General features: G+C 44.7%; 1 protein-coding gene across 1 annotated transcript; it reads right to left on the minus strand.

Moving 5' to 3' along the window:
- Positions 1 to 3,295: 3,295 nt before the first annotated feature.
- Positions 3,296 to 15,176, minus strand: TM4SF19 (transmembrane 4 L six family member 19). The gene is made up of 5 exons (XM_045437102.1): positions 14,932 to 15,176; positions 7,429 to 7,630; positions 6,815 to 6,892; positions 4,348 to 4,517; positions 3,296 to 4,092 (listed from the first exon to the last, which is right to left on the minus strand). Exons 2-5 carry the CDS (start codon positions 7,627 to 7,629, stop codon positions 3,912 to 3,914), a joined length of 630 nt encoding a protein of 209 aa, XP_045293058.1. The 5' UTR covers position 7,630; positions 14,932 to 15,176; the 3' UTR covers positions 3,296 to 3,911.
- Between the last annotated feature and the right edge of the window lie 1,795 nt (positions 15,177 to 16,971).

A 16,971-nucleotide genomic window follows, 5' to 3' on the forward strand; every position in this document is an offset into this window, starting at 1 on the left:
ATGCTCGCTTGCACATGTGTGGCCGCTTTTGCACTGTATTGATCGAATTGAGCAGTTGCAACAGAAACCATATGGCCCTTTACAGAAAAAGTTTGCAGTGCCCTGCTCTACTCCATAACTGCCAACTCACAGTTCCCCTAGCCTCACCCACACCATACTCTCCGTGCAAAATTCAGAAAGGAGTAGACATTAAGGTGTATTCCCCACTTACCAGCACCAGTTTCTGGTCCTATTGTAGAAGACTGTAGTATCTTGGCCTCTACCAGCTTCAAAAACTAAGAAAAGAATTTCCCCCAGTATCCATCCAGGCTTCCTATTGGTTGGATTAACAAATTCCAGAACTTCCTTCTATAAGATGCAAAGGGAGTATTTCTATAAAAGTATACCTTTGCAAGCTCCAGTAGAGACTAACTTTACTATTCCAAGTTTTGGTTTACGATGTGTTTTCTTGATAGTATAGCCTAGATTGGTCTCCCCGAGTCCGGTAAACTCCCCTGAACTTCACCTTCCCAGTCCGCCTTTCACAGTGCCCCCAGAATGGCTTTCCTTTGTCACTGCTCTGCTTGAAATCTTTCAGTGGTTCCTTAGGACCATCTCCCCAGCATTTGCTGCAAATAAGACCTTTCATGATTTGGCAGGGTTGCTGAACCTTCCTCCTGGCACTGACCAGCAGACTGGGGTCTGTGCAAGGGCCACAAGGCAGCTCAGTGCATGCCCTCAACCATGCCCTCTTTAACTGCCCCTTGATTCAGCAGCACTAGCCCCATCTTTGGCTGGGGTCATGCATCCACAGACTAGCCTTGCACAGAAATTCAGTGTCTCCTAAGGGGCAGAGAGTGTTTTTCTCCTTACTATTTCACCAGCCTTAAGAAATCATACCCCTAGGAGCACCTGAGTGGCTTAGTAAGTTAAGCGTCTGACTTTGGCTTGGGTCATGATCTCACGGTTAGTGGGTTTGAGCCCTGCATCGGGCTGTGTGCTGACACTCAGAGCCTGAAGCCTGCTTCAGATTCTGTGTCTCCCTCTCTCTGCCCCTCCCCGGCTTGGGCTCTGTCTCAATCTCTCTCTCCCAAAATAATAAATAAACATTAATTTTTAAAGACATTTTTTAATGTTTTATTTATTTTTGAGACAGAGACAGAGCATGAGCCAGGGAGGGGCAGATAGAGAGGGAGACACAGAATCCGAAGCAGGCTCCAGGCTCTGAGCTGTCAGCACAGAGCCTGATGCGGGGCTCGAACTCCCTGACCGTGAGATCATGTCCTGGGCTGGAGTCGGACGCTTAACCGACTGAGCCACCCAGGTGCCCCAACATTATTTTTTTTAAAAAAAGAAAGAAATCATACTCCTAGTACACCAACTTTTCCTCCCTTTTTATGATTTCTTCAGCTATATTTCTCTCACCCTACTTACTCCAGTCCAACTAAAAACACAGAAGATTAGGTGTGTAATTTAATTCAATAAACATTTTATTATTCCATCTGTGCTAGGGGCTGGAGATACAAAGGTGAATAAAACCCAGGCCTTGCCCTAAAGGGTGAACAGGAGAGCAACAGACTAAACTTGTTACTTGTTACTACCTAAAGTGCCAGTTGCTACAACAGAAAGCTGAAGGCCAGCCAACTTATTCCCAAGATGGGCCCACTTTTCTCTGAGCAGGATCGTAAACAAGGCAACATCCTCTTCTTTCCAGGATGATATTCAAGAAGGCATTCACAAAGCAAGGGACCGACAACTTTTCTTCTTAACAAAATGTTAGCACTGTCCTGATGAACAGATTAACATAGGCCCTCCTGCCTAAAACCTGGTTGGAAGCCAAGCCAAGAGCCAGATGTAGGTTTCATTTGAGGAGAAAAACCCAGGGTGAAAGCCCATTCTGAGGGTGAGGTAGTCCTGGGATGGAGGGAGAAGGAAGGGAATGCAGGTGTCCTGTGGAATCCCACAGAGGGCAGCCAACAACCAGGTGTGGAGGGCTATGGAGCCCATGGTAGAATGAATGCAGAACTCCCTCTTCTCCCTTTCCCCTCCCCTCCCCTGTTTTCCTCTCCTTTCCCCTTCCCTCTCCTCCCTGGTGACAGAAGAATTCCTGTATCCTGGAGGCATCTGGTGCTTCAGTGGCTCCTCCCTGATGGGACAGAGCTGGGGCCCAGGGGGCTGTGGAGGGGATACAGCAGCCCCTGGACCCACATACTCCCTTCCTGGCTTTGTCCATTCTGTGGCTCCAGAGCCTGGGGTTCTCAAACTCATTCCCTGGACCTGTCCACTTACCTCTTCTCTTGCCAGTACCCATCTTCTTCCCAGAATGCTTCTGCCCGCTTCATCTTGTTCCCTGCCCATCAGGCTTTCCCATCCAGATACCCTTTATCCCACTCCTGACTCTGCTCACCATCTGACACCACCTCCTGACCAAGATTCTGAGGTGGGAGGGAGGGGAGTCCTCTGCTTTCCTCGTTCCGCGTGAGAAACAGCCGTGGCTCCGCAGTTCTCCACACGCTCTATCCTGTGTCTCCCCCCTCCCATGCCTTGGAGTGTGCTGTTTCCTCTGCTAGGGAATCCCTTTCTCCTCTCTTTGCCAGGCTATTTCAAGAATCAGCTCAGACACAATGGAAGCCTTCCTTGATCTCTCACAGACCCTCTCCTTGGCGGTTTGCTGTTCCTCTGAGCTCTTTTCGTGTCCTGTTGACCTCTAACATGGCCCTTACCATATGACATTTAAATTGCTGGGAGATGTGTTTGTTCCCTTAACCTGACCATGAGCTCTTCAAGGACAAGGCAGGGTCCAAGGTCAAGGGCCGTGTCTCGGTCATCTTTGGATCCACTGCGTGCACAGCAGAGACAGCCACACAGTGGACACTCGGTGTATACCACTTATTGAACTGCACTGAACACGAATGAAAAGAACACTGGTGGATTAATCAGCTCAGGCTGCCATAACAAAACACTACAGATTGAGTGGCTCAAACAACAGACATTTATTTTCTGGAGGCTGGAAGTCCAATATTAAGGTACCAACAAGGTTGGTTTCTATTGAGGCCTCTCTCGTTGGCTTGCAGATGGCCACCTTCTGGCTGTGTCCTCACATGGCCTTTTCTTCTGTGCTTGTGTGGAGAGAGAGATTTGGAATCTCATCCTCCTCTTATAAAAAGATGCCAGTCCTGGGCGCCTGGGTGGCTCAGTCGGTTGAGCATATGACTTCGACTCAGGTCATGATCTCACGGTTCGTCGGTTTGAGCCCCACATCAGGCTCTGTGCTGACCGCTCAGAGCCTGGACCCTGTTTCGGATTCTGTGTCTTCCTCTCTCTGTCCCTCCCCCGCTTGTGCTTTGTCTCTCTCCCTCTTTCAAAAATAAATAAGCATTTAGAAAAAAAAGATGCTAGTCCTACTGGATTAGGGTCCTACCTTTATGGCCTCATTTAACCTTAATTAGCTTCTTAAAGGTTCTATCTACAAGTATAGTCACATGGGGGGGTGAGGGCTTCAACCTATGAATTTTGGGGACACACAGTTCAGTGCATAACAACTGGTGAACTTGAATTTAGAAGATAAGAGCTCAAGTACTAACTTTACCTGAACCCAGGTGACAGCTTTTAGGCATCAAGTCCGTTATGTTCTAGGAACTTCAACTGCTATATCTGTGACCTGTGACCAATTTTACAGGGTTGTTGAGAGGCTGAAATGAGGCCATGGCTGGAAGACATTTTATGAACCGTAAGTTCCTACACAATAATAATGACTTGCAGTTTACAATGTGATTCAAAATTCACCAATATCATTCAGCCTATGCTCAAGGAATCATGGTTACAGGCACACCTAAAAAGGAAGTTTGTTTACAATCCATACCCACTTCTTACAGAAGGGATTCAAGACAGTTTCTGAGGAAAACTCTCTCGCATGAAAGGGCATTTACCTATCACTTCTCACAGAGGCTGCAGAAAAGTCCCAAGAAGCTGTTGATGAAATGAATGACCACCAGGAGAATCTGGAGGAGGCTGACGCACAGAAGGGTGGAGAAGAAGGACACGTGCCAGATGACGGCTTTAGAAGGCTCCAGGCAGACAGAGTTCCAGAGTGAACGGTCATACAAATAATTCCTATCCCCAAAAATAAGGAGACCAGGGTTTGAGGAAAAAGAAATAAAAGCCAAATAAGCAGCCTCGATAGAAACCTGGTGCCTCCCCCAGCCAAGGTCATAGGACTAGACTTTTGAGGGTAACTATTGTTGCTGCATCTGCAAAATTCTGAGCATCTTCCCAGAGAAAGGAGATGCTAGAATGTGTGACCAAAGGGAGTTTGTGTGTCTTTCTGTCATCTTTCTCTGCCTCTGTGAAAAGACTCCATCCATTTACCTGTTATGCAAGTCTTTGAATGGGTAACCATATTTCCAAGCTTGCATCTGATTGAAGGATGAGTCATCGAACATGCATAAAGGGCCATCTTTCAGGGCTACACCAGAAGTGATAAAGCAAATCAAGGCTCCTAGAAAAGCCAGGCTACTGGACAGTAGAGCAGTGAGCATCTGTAGAGGGAGAGAAGAAGCCATAAGGTGAGACGGGGTCGTGACCAAGTGGTGGGGTGATGGGGACAAGTCTAACTTCTCTGGTGCTCAGGCTTCCCCCCATCATATCACATGGGGATAATTCTGCCCCTGGCACCTCCTTTAAAGGATAACCAAGGCAAAGGTGACTGATGTGGGGTCAGTGGTAGAGCCAGGATGTGTGGGGGGTAGGGAGGGAGAGAAAGCACTGAGAAGGGGGAAGCAGTAGCACATGGACCTGGGTCTCCCTGACCCAGCAGGCTCTCCAGAGCTTCTCAGCAGGTTGGCATTAAAAGCTTTCATACTCAGACTGCAGCCATTCAGCCTCTGGGTTGAAGGGTTTGATTGTAGTTTTGCATATGCCCACTTCTGACTCTTCTAAGGGAAAGCTGTGTTCTCAAAGTTTCCATACTCCCATCCCTGATTCCTCACTTTCTCAAATCAAGAAAGGAAGCAGGGGAGGAAAGAAAGGAGGGAGGGAGACAGAGACAGAGAGAAATGACAGTCAACTCTGAAGTGACTCCAGTGCTGTCACTGCACTTTTCTAGTCTTTGTACCACTCACTTCCCTCCTAAAAGATAACAGTGAGTTGGCAGGATTCTAGCTTGCTTTTAAATTGGCTTCTTTCTCAGGATACTAGGTCATTTTCTCCCTTGTAAAGAATACATATTTTAAATTTTTAAATAAAAAAAATATATATATGTATATATATATGTATATACATATATACATGTATATATACACATATATACATACATATGTATATGCATATATGTACATACATATATACATATATATAGCTTTTATACAGAATCACGGAGTCATTTTATGTCAAGCCAGTTTGGAGCTTGGGAGGGGCCAGGGAAAGGCGCATGGTTAGTTTTGACTCTAAGTTAAAGATTCGAGGTGAACTAGTCTGATGGAAGCCTAGGACAGTGGTTCTCAAAATGTGATCCCTGTTGGGGCGCCTGGGTGGCGCAGTCGGTTAAGCGTCCGACTTCAGCCAGGTCACGATCTCGCGGTCCGTGAGTTCGAGCCCCGCGTCAGGCTCTGGGCTGATGGCTCAGAGCCTGGAGCCTGTTTCCAATTCTGTGTCTCCCTCTCTCTCTGCTCCTCCCCCGTTCATGCTCTGTCTCTCTCTGTCCCAAAAATAAATAAACGTTGAAAAAAAAAAAATGTGATCCCTGTCCTGGCAGCATCACATCACCTGAAAACTTGTTAGAAATGCACAATTTCCCGCTTCACCCCACTCTGAATCAGAAAATCTGGGGGTGAGGCCCAACAATCTTTTTTTTTTTTTAATTTTTTTAATGTTTATTTATTTTTGAGACAGAGCATGAATGGGGGAGAGTAAGAGAGAAGGAGACACAGAATCTGAAACAGGCTCCAGTCTCTGAGCTATGAGTACGGACCCCAACATGGGGCTTGAACTCACAAACCGTGAGATCATGACCTGAGCTTAAGTCGGACGCTTAACCAACTGAGGCACCCAGGTGCACCCCTGGTTTTGGTTTGAACAAACCCTTCAGGGATTCTGATGCATGCTTAAGTCTGAGAACTACCCACTCGCCTAGGGGAAAACCAGGAGAAACTGAGAACAGATTGTGAATGAAATGCGTGGGTGTTGATATTTAATTCTTTAGCATATAATTCTGAATCAGAGGAATTCCCAGTACATGGGCTGCAGATAGTAAAGCAGGCTGTAGAGTTACTGCAAGGAGGCCACAAGTTCATGTGTCTGAGACTGAATGAGCAATATATCTTATACTATGTATGTACTGAGATTTTTCCGAAATGCCACTGTAATTAATAAGTGCAGATTTATTCTGGGCCTCAGTTTCATTATCTGTAAAATGGAGGGGTTAGACTAGAATCTAGTCATTAGATGATTTCTGGAAATTTTTCCAACTCTAAGAAAAGTTACACAAAATAGCCAGGAAATTTTCTATCAAAGACACATGATTGCAGTGCACTTAAATCGTGTCCATATTGTTCAATAGGCTAAAAATAATAGTAACAGTTCCTACATGATTATAGACATTTCTGGCTCATTAAACACCTGCTCTGTTGACTTGATCCTGTTCACTCCCATTTTACAGAGGAGGACCTGAGGCTCAGAAAGGTTAAGGAAGTTGCCCAATAGCTTAGGATTATTAAGGGATACAGTAAGCACCTGACTTCAAGCCCCAAGACTGACATTGCCTCTTTACCACTCTGCCTGTAGAGTGACAGAATGTAGGGATATTCTAGGTGTTAGAAGAGTAGAATCTGGTGCTTACACTTTGACAGGGCCCACTTTCACTGAAGCAGCCATATCTCCAGCCCGTCATGGAGATGAGGGTAGCTGCAATGAGTACCTGGGAGAGGAGAGAAGAAAGGTAAAAAGAGATTGGGTAATTGACATTTCTAGCTGCCACCTGTGGCTGTTGAAATAGATTGGCTGGGCACCTCACATGGACTTGATTATCCTATCTTTCCCAGAGGGTTTGGCTTTGACTATCAGGACCCAGTTGGGTGACTAGCCTGATCTGCCTCTCTGGCCGGCAACGTTTACCCCTGGCCTGCTAGTCCCGAGCCAAAGTTCAGCCACAAGACTTGACAAGGCTTCCTAGAGTCTCCTATTCCTCGGAACTGATATACAACTGAGACCAGCTTACTAGGTCAAGCATTCTTTTTTTCTTCTTTAAGATTTTATTTTTGAGTAAATCACCCAACATGGGTCCCGAACTCACCCTGAGATCAAGATGGCACATGCTCTACCCGTTGAGACAGCCAGGCGCCCCCAAGATCAAGCATTCTTGCAAGGAACCAAAACATGACTCCCCTACCACCTCCCTGTTCCACCCCAAGGGGTGTCTGGCAAAGTCACACCTGGGGAACTCAGAACACTTACCATGAGGCCTCCTCCCCAGAGCCCAGAGCCCAGCATGGCTTGCTTGCCAATGAGGCCTCTCAACAGGTAGCTCACATCCCAGTTAGGAAAGAGGAGCACTGTGTTGGCTCCAGCAGCAAACAGGGCAGTGGTCCCGAGGCTCAGCCCCAGGATGCGGGAGCAGGTCCGTGAGCATGCCATCACACCAGGAGAGGACAGCATCCTGGAACCAATGGATGGAGGGTCATGGTGGCTCTGCTGCTGGGAGCATCAGGAAGGAGAACACTCATAGCAAGGGTGGGTGGGGGAGACAGACTACAGATACCATGACCTCCCGGGGTACAGATCAAGAAGAGCCAAGGAACCTGCTTTGAAACGCTGCCTTTTATAAATATGCCCCAATGGGTAGGATTTAATTGCTCCATTTTCTGCCAACCCCCACTCACATGCACACACTCCTCATCCCCTCATGTTTTGCTGTACCTCTGTTACAGCTAGTGATTATTTCTATTTGGTACAGAAAAAAAATGTTTAAAGGTGTCACCCTCTCTCTTTAAAAAATGCCATTTTAAAGATGTGTACTCTTGGGGCGCCTGGGTGGCTCAGTCGGTTAAGCGGCCGACTTCGGCTCAGGTCATGATCTCACAGTCCGTGAGTTCGAGCCCCACGTCGGGCTCTGTGCTGACTGCTCGGAGCCTGAAGCCTGTTTCAGATTCTTTGTCTCCCTCTCTCTGACCCTCCTCCGTTCATGCTCTGTCTCTCTCTGTCTCAAAAATAAATAAACGTTAAAAAAAAAAAAAAAGATTTTAAAGATGTGTACTCTTACCACTTCCATTCATTATTGTGCAGGAAGTGCTATCCAGTGCAATAAGAAAATAAAAAGAAGCAAAAGCCATACGGATAGGAAAGAAAGAAGTAAGGTAACATGATTATCTATGTAGAAAATCCAAAAGAATCGGGGAGCCTGGGTGGCTCAGTCAGTTGGGCGTCCGACTTCGGCTCAGGTCATGATCTCATCGTCTGTGGGTTCGAGCCCTGCATCTCCGCATCGGGGTCTGTGCTGACAGCTCGGAGCCTGGAGTCTGCTTCGGATTCTGTGTCTCCTCTCTCTCTCTCTCTGCCCCTCCCCTGTTCAAGATCTGTCTCTGTCTCTCTCAAAAATAAATATAAAAAAAAAAAAAAAAAAAAAGAAAATCCAAAAGAATCTATCAAAAAGTTACTAGAACTAGTAAGTGAGTTTAGCAAGTCACAGGATAAGAACTTAATACACAGGGGTGCCTGGGTGGCTCAGTCTGTTAAGCATCTGACTTTGGCTCAGGTCATGATCTCATGGTTTGTGAGTTTGAGCCCCCATCAGGCTCTCTGCTGTCAGCAAAGAGCCTGCTATGGAACCTCTGTCCCACTCTCTTCTGCCCCTCTCCCACTTGCACGGGCTGTCTCAAAAATAAACAAACATTAAAACAATTTTTTTAATTGAAAAAATGAATATACAAAGATTTTGTTGTATTTCTATACACAAACAATGACAAATTGAAAAAAATTAAACAATATCATTTAAATAGCATAAAATAGGGGCACCTGGGGGCTCAGCCAGTTAAGCATCCAACCCGTGATTTTGGCTCAAGTCATGATCTCACGGTTTGTGAGTTCAAGCTCCACATCAGGCTCCATGCTGATAGTGCAGAGCCTGCTTGGGATTCTCTCTCTCCCTCTCTCTCTCTGCCCCTCCCTCCCTCACTCTCTCTGTCTCCTGTCTCTCTCTCAAAAATAAATAAATAACTTTAAAAGATTAAAAATAAATAATGGCATAAAATAGAAAATACTTATGGAGAAATTCAACAAAATATGTGCAAGACCTGTGCACTAAAAAGAACAAAAGATTCCTGAGAAAAATTAAAGACCTAAATAAATGGAGAGATATACAACATCCATGGGTCAAAAGACTTACTCTCATTAACATGTCAATTATCTCTAAATCCATGTTTAGTAGAGGCATTTGGGTGGCTCAGTCTGTTAAGCATTCGACTTCAGCTCATAATCTCGCAGTTCTTGAGGCTCTGTGCTGACAGCTCAGAGCCCGGAGCCTACCTTGGATTCTGTGTCTCCCTCTCTCTCTGCTCCTCCCCTGCTCTCTTTCTCTCTCTCTCTGTCTTTCAAAAATAATGGATTTTTTAAATAAACATTAAAAAATTAAAAAAAAATTGATGTGTAGATTCAATGCAATCTCAGCCAAAATTCTAGCAACATTTTGTTGCAGAAATTAATGAACTGAATCTCAATTTAGATGGAAATGCCAAGGTCCTAGATTAGCCAAAATAATTTTGAAAAAGAACAAAGTTGGAGGACTTACACCATGTGATTTCAAGACATTATAAAGTTACAGTAAAGGTACAGAAAGTAAAGTGCTGGTGCATAAAGACATACAGACCACTAGAACAGACTAGAGAATTCAGAAATAGACATACACAGATATGAGCAAGTGATTTTTGAAAAGATATTATTTCAGTGGGAAAACGATAGTCTCGAACAGTGCCGTGACAATCTATGTGCAAAACAATACATATATTTTATTATATCATATATATATATATGATATATATATATACCATGACTATTACTGTAAACCATATTTAATAATTAGTTAGAAATGAACCATAGGCTTACACTTACTAAAATTTTAGAAGAAAACAAAGGAGAAAACATTGGGACTTGAGTTAGGAAAAGACTTATTAGATAAAACACAAAAAGTACAACCCATAAAAATGAGAAGTTAAACTACTTCAAAATTAATTTGTTCTGCAAAAGACACCATGAAGAAAATAAAGAAGCAAACCACGGACTGGCAGAAAATATTCACAACATAAATTTTGTAAATGTGTATGCGAATACGAGTGCATACACATCTGATAACACACTGTAACTAGATTATATGAAGAACTCTTACATCTCTATAATAAGAAGACAGGTTGATTTAGAAAATGGCAAAAAGATTTAAACAGATATTTCATTCCATCTCACAGAAGAAGATGTATGGATGACAGCTAAGAACAAGAAAAGATGCTGAATATCATTAACATAAGGAAACACAAATTAAAACTAAAATAAGATCCTACTGCAGACCCAGCAGAATTGTTTCATTAAGTTAAAAGGTTGGACTACACCAAGTATTGGGGGGGACGTGAAGCAACCAGAACAATCATATGTAGCTGGTGAGAATGCAAATGGTACAAACCACTTTGTATTTTATTTTGTTTGTTTTTAAGCCTACTTATTTATATGAGAGAGAGAGAGAGGGAAAGAGAGAGAGAGAAAACACACAAGTGGGGGAGGGGCAGAGATAGAGGGAGACAGAATACCAAACAGGTTCCGTACTGTCAGCATAGAGCCCGATGCAGGGCTCAAACTCAGAACCAAGAGATCATGACCTGAGCCAAAATCAAGAGTCAGTCACTTAACTGACTCAGCCACCCAGCGCCTCCCCCCCCCACCCCCCCCATCCCGCCAGACCACTTTGCAAATTAGCTTGGCAGTTTCTTATAAAGTTAAACATTTAACTTACCAAATGATCAAGTAATTCCACTTCTACATGTTTATCCAAGAGAAATGAAAGTACACGTCCACGCAAAGATTAGGACTTGAATGTCCACAGCAGCTTTATTCATAACAACTACAAGTTTGAAAAATGGGAACAATTTAAGTGTCCACCAACAGATGAATGGATAAACAAAATGTGGCATGTACATATAATGGAATATTATACAGCCATGAAAAGGAAAGAAGTTCTGAAGCATGCTACAACATGGATGAAACTTGAAAACATTCTGCTAAATGGAATAAGCCAGACACTGAAGGATAAATACTGTATTATTTCACTTACGTGAAATATCCAGAGTAGGCAAATTCAGAGAGACAGAAGTAGATTAGCGGCTACCAGAGACTGAGGGTGGAGGAATGCGGAGTTATTGTTTAATGGTTACAGAGTTTCTGTTTGGGGTGATGAAAGAATTCTAGAAATAGATAGAGGTAATGGTTACACAATATTTTGAATGCGATAGATGCCTCTGCATTGTGCACTTTAAAGTGTTTAAAGTAATAAATGTTATGATATATACATGTTACCATAATAACAAAAATTAACTGAAAATGAGAAATAACTCAAATGGTCATCAATAGGTGAATAAATAAATTGTGGTATATCCATGCAACTGAGTACCTCTACCAGGCAATAAAATACGAGGTTATTGTGTTTTAATTACGTAACAATGAACTTGAAAAATTACATGTCTCAACTAGATAAGGTGAAAAATGCCACCTCGGCACCTTTACTTATAGCCGTTTCTCCTTTTTACATTTTCACTGATACATGCGCTTCTTGCTGTTTTTCTAAATGTGAATTAGAATAAGGCTGGTGAGATTTGGTAGACTCCTGTCTATACGGATCTGAAAAATATCAGTGCTTTGACATTCCGAAGAAGTTGCCTGTTGCTGCTTTGCAATTTAGCTGAGTCCATCTCACCGTGAGGCTCTTGACACTTCCCTCCTAACACATTACTTTGCACATAATCAGAAAATATGTGTGACTCGGAGACCCGCTTCTCTCTTTTACACACATACATACACATACATACATAATAAAATATCTCAGAGTTAAAAACATTAAACACAATGTATATACTTATAAGTTCTATGGGAAAACTAAGCAACATCCGTATAAATACAACCAGCTTACAAAACAGGTCGCTGCCACTAATATTATTGAAGCCCTATGTGTGCCTATCGATCCTACCCTTTTTCTAGATTCCTTCCTAGGAAAGACTATCCTACGTTTTTTATCATACCTTTTTAAAAAAAAAAATTTTTTTTTAAGTTTATTTTGAAAGAGAGAGAGCACGCATGCAGGGTAGGGGCAGAGAGAGAGGGGAGAGAGAATCCCAAGCAGGCTCTGCACTGTCAGCACAGAGCCCAGTGTAGGGCTTGAACTCACAAACCATGAGATCGTGACCTGAGCCAAAACCAAGAGTCAGGCACTTAACCAACTGAGCGACCCAGGCACCCGTATCATACCTTTTCAAAATCAGCTTTGTGAAGTGCCTGGGTCACTCAGTCGGTTAAGCATTTGGACTTTGGCTCAGGTCATGATCTCACGGTTCGTGGGTTCAAGCCCGGCTCTGCACTGACAGCCTGGAGCCTGGTTTGGATTCTGTGTCTCCCTCTCTCTCCGCCCCTCTCCCACTTGTACTCTGTCTCTCTCTCAAAAATAAACATTAAAAGAAAAAAGCAGTTTTACAACTTACAAAGTCAGTTCTTAAAAACAAAAACTTGATTGGCCCAGCATTTTGGCCCGGCTGCAGCTCATGGCAAAGAGATTGGTGCCAGACACAGCGCTGAGCAGGCCTTTGCGTTGGGGGTTATGTTCCTGTGCCCTTCCCATCATTCCCCAACCCCTGCAGCCCCTAGGGACCTTTGCAGCCCCTAGGGACCTTTGCTTCCCCTAATCTCAGAGCCCAAGCTTGCCTCTTGCAACTCTTCCCAAGGGAGAACTTCCAGCTGCAGGGGCTAGTGTTTAGGGTGGAGAGTTGTCTCATTGTGTGCCCTTGCCCCAGGGTATTTGCTCCGTAAGCCATTTTTCTCACAATGAATAAAAGAACTTGCCCCTGGATGAAAGTAAGTTCAGGCCTCCAGGGAGAGGGAGTTGGAGGTAGGATATGGGGGAACAGTGACCCTTAACCCAGGGATGGGAGGAAGCTGGAGGGAAGTGGGGACCAGGGATCAGGAGGGATGCTGTGGTTTCTTCCCCCTGCCCTCTCCCAGTGGGCCCACTGCAGGAGGCCTCTTTTCCTGAAGTACTTGCTGCTGCAGCCTCGGGCCTTTAGGGTGATGAGCTGGCCCTGCTGTCCGGAGACAGGGCACCTGTAGGAAAACAGTTCTCCCCACAGTCTGCCCACCAACCTTCAGGATGTAAGTGCGTGTCTGCGCAGCCTCCCTCCCAGACTGTTCGGTCATTGAGTGCAGGGCTCTCAGTGTGTCCGTGTCGGCTTGAATTAACCCCTCAGGGGTGTTAGCAAGTAACTTTAACCCGCACCCCCTCCCAGAGGACTGACATCTTGTCAAGGTCCCAAGTAAGGACCAGTGTGTGGTTGGACTTTCAAGCATGCGCTGTAGACCACGGGCCGGGAGGAGCTTTTGTTCAGGAATTCGTTGGGCCACCTTTGAATCCACCTGTGACTAAGGCCTGTCTAGACTTAGATAACCACCCCCCTCCCGCCCGGACGATCCCTTCTGTGGAAATATTTCTATCAGGAAAGAGGTTTATAAAGGAAACTGAAAAAATATAAACACGCAGAGGGAAAATTAAGAAGTTGAGCATGGCCTTTGGGATGAGTGGAATTCAGAGAATCCTGGCCGTCCACTAATCTTCTAAAAAAGCATTTGCTGGGCTGCCTCAACTAATTCAGATTAGTTTCAATTTCACTCCTTCTCCCTGACTCTGTTCCCCAAGAAATCACAACATTCTGAGAAACATTTCCACAACGCTGAGTCAGAAATTAGCAAAGAGTTTGGCCAATTTGATCTCTGAAGAGAGAAGCAGGTTCATAAGGTGAAACCTTAAAACCAGGCTTTCGGGCAGGCCCTGTTTTATTTTTATTTATTTATTTATTTTTTTAACGTTTATTTATTTTTGAGACAGAGAGAGACAGAGCATGAACAGGGGAGGGTCAGAGAGAGGGAGACACAGAATCTGAAACAGGCTCCAGGCTGTCAGCACAGAGCCCGACGTGGGGCTCGAACTCACGGACCGCGAGATCATGACCTGAGCCGAAGTCGGCCGCTTAACCGACTGAGCCACCCAGGCGCCCCAGGCAGGCCCTGTTTTAACCTGTGATCCTGGCCAGGTAAACAAATCACTGGCCAGATGTCTAGGCAACAATAGAAGTGATCCGCTAAGTCATATGAAGGAAAAGACTGCATATTCTCTGTGTGTCTATCTACCTCACTCATCACCCCGACAGCCTTTTCTTTCATTCCTTCAGCAGTCAATATTTATTAAGTGTAAGTGACTGCTTTCTGGCAGTCACAATGCTAGGAGCTGGAGATACCACGGCGAATCAGAGACGGTCTCTTCTCTTGAGGAGCTTAAAGCCGAATGGGGACAATGACAGGGCAATAAACAGGTGCTGAGCAGAGGCGTCCAACCAAATGTGTAATGGAAGCACACCAGGGACCGCCTAATCTTGTCCTGCAGAAGTGAGGTAACACCTTCTGGAGGAAGTGCTGACCAAGCTAAGACTTCACAGACAACGAGGCATTAGGCAGGCAAAGTTGGCAAGGAAAAGTATTCTAAGCATGTGGAGAAGCCCAAAGTTGACAAACCGAGGCAAAGAGAAGTGACGTGAATTGCCTGAAGTCACACAGCTGCTCTGTGGCAGAGCCAGGTCTCATTCGAGTTGGAAGTTTGTGCCCTTAACTGTTAGGCCATACTGTTCCCTGGCTATCTCCTCACTGAGCCCTTTCATCTCTGCTTACCTGCATCCAGTGGCAAGAATCAGGATGGGAGACAAAGAAGCTGGAGAAGGGCTCTGTCTTCAACGTAGGCCTGTGCTCCCACAGCCCCGGCTGGGACTGTGACTCCTGCAAGGCAGGCCAGAGGCTCCCGTTTCAGGACCTTCCAAGAGGGCAGGGTGGCTCTGTATATATGGGGAGGTCACCCAGGCAAGCGAGCCTGTGAGTGTGCATGCGCCCCCACACCACTGCCCACAGGCCTCCATTGAAGGAGTTTTCTCTTCTTGGTGAGCCCTCTCCTGATGACCCACCCTCTGCTCATTCTCATGTGACCTTAAGGAAGGAAACAGGAGCCATGGCCTCGTGAGCTAAAGTGTCTCAATGAGTCAGACAAGAACCCGTGAGAAATACCTTATCCTCCCGTCTTTCTCAAGGAGCAATACTTTTTCACATACTAGCGGCCCGTGTCTTTCACTCATTGCAGAATTGGGGCTCTTTGGAAAACCAGCACTGGACAGAGCAGCCACCATGTTTTCCTTATCACCTCCTTACTTTGCTGACTGGGTATGTTGCATGGTTCCTTTACTAGCCTCCTAACGTTCTTGTTCAAGCCCCAGGCCACCACCATCTTGTAGCAGTCACACGAGAGTGCTGAGCGTTTTGTGGTGCTCTCTGCATGGGAGATCTCTCACCCCCTTCTGACACTCTCCTATTCAAGATTCAGTTCAATCATCCCCAGGGAAGTCTTCCCCGATTTCTTCACTCAGAGTTAGGCACTTCTTTCTCTATGTTCTCACTGTACTTTATTATTTTTTAAACTGAGGTGTTCTATACACACAATAAAATATGCCACACTTTATTTTTTAAAAGATCTTTTCATTTTTTTTATTTTATTTTATTTTTTAATTTAAAAAAAATTTTTTTAACGTTTATTTATTTTGGGGACAGAGAGAGACAGAGCATGAATGGGGGAGGGGCAGAGAGAGAGGGAGACACAGAATCAGAAGCAGGCTCCAGGCTCTGAGCCATCAGCCCAGAGCCCGACGCGGGGCTCGAACTCACGGACCGTGAGATCGTGACCTGAGCTGAAGTCGGATGCTTAACTGACTGAGCCACCCAGGCGCCCCTAAAAGATCTTTTTAAAATAATCTCTACACCCAATCTGGGGGCTCAGACTTACACCCCCAAGATCAAGAGTCACATGTTCCACCAACTGAGCCGGCCAGGCACTCCCACAAATCTCAATTATAAAACTTAATGAATTTGTACATGTGTACCCAGGGTAACTGGGTCATTACAAATCAAGATACGGGACATCACCAAAATCTCCAGAAGATTCTAGTATGTCCCCTCTCTTCATTATCCCTATCCCCAGTGTATTTATTTTGGCTTTTATCACCAATTAGCTTTTGGCTATCTTTGAATTTCATATAAATGGAATCATATAGTGTGCACTTTTTTGTGTCCGGTTTTCTTCACACAATATTGTATATATAAGATTCATCTTTCATATAATTCATTCTTTTTTATTATTCCATTATATGGAATTATATTACAATTTATTCTACTTGTTGATAGACATTTAAATTATTTCCAATTTTTACCTATCATAGATAATTCCACTATAAATATTCTTATACGTGTCTTTTGGAAAATCTATGCGCTAATTTTTCTAGGGAATATACCTAGGAGGGGGATTGCTGGGTCATAGGGTAGGTGGATATTTAATTCTAGTAAATGATATTGTTTTTTTTTTTTTTAATTTTTTTTTTCAACGTTTATTTATTTTTGGGACAGAGAGAGACAGAGCATGAACGGGTGAGGGGCAGAGAGAGAGGGAGACACAGAATCGGAAACAGGCTCCAGGCTCTGAGCCATCAGCCCAGAGCCCGAAGCGGGGCTCGAACTCATGGACCGCGAGATCGTGACCTGGCTGAAGTCGGACGCTTAACCGACTGCGCCACCCAGGCGCCCCTAAATGATATTGTTAGTAGCCCAAAGTGGTCCTGCCAGTTTGCACCTCCCAGCAACAGTGTGTGAGTTCCAGTTACTTCCCATTCTCAC

This window comes from Leopardus geoffroyi, chromosome C2, assembly GCF_018350155.1.
Source record: "Leopardus geoffroyi isolate Oge1 chromosome C2, O.geoffroyi_Oge1_pat1.0, whole genome shotgun sequence".
In the NCBI taxonomy this organism is placed as follows: domain Eukaryota; kingdom Metazoa; phylum Chordata; class Mammalia; order Carnivora; family Felidae; genus Leopardus; species Leopardus geoffroyi.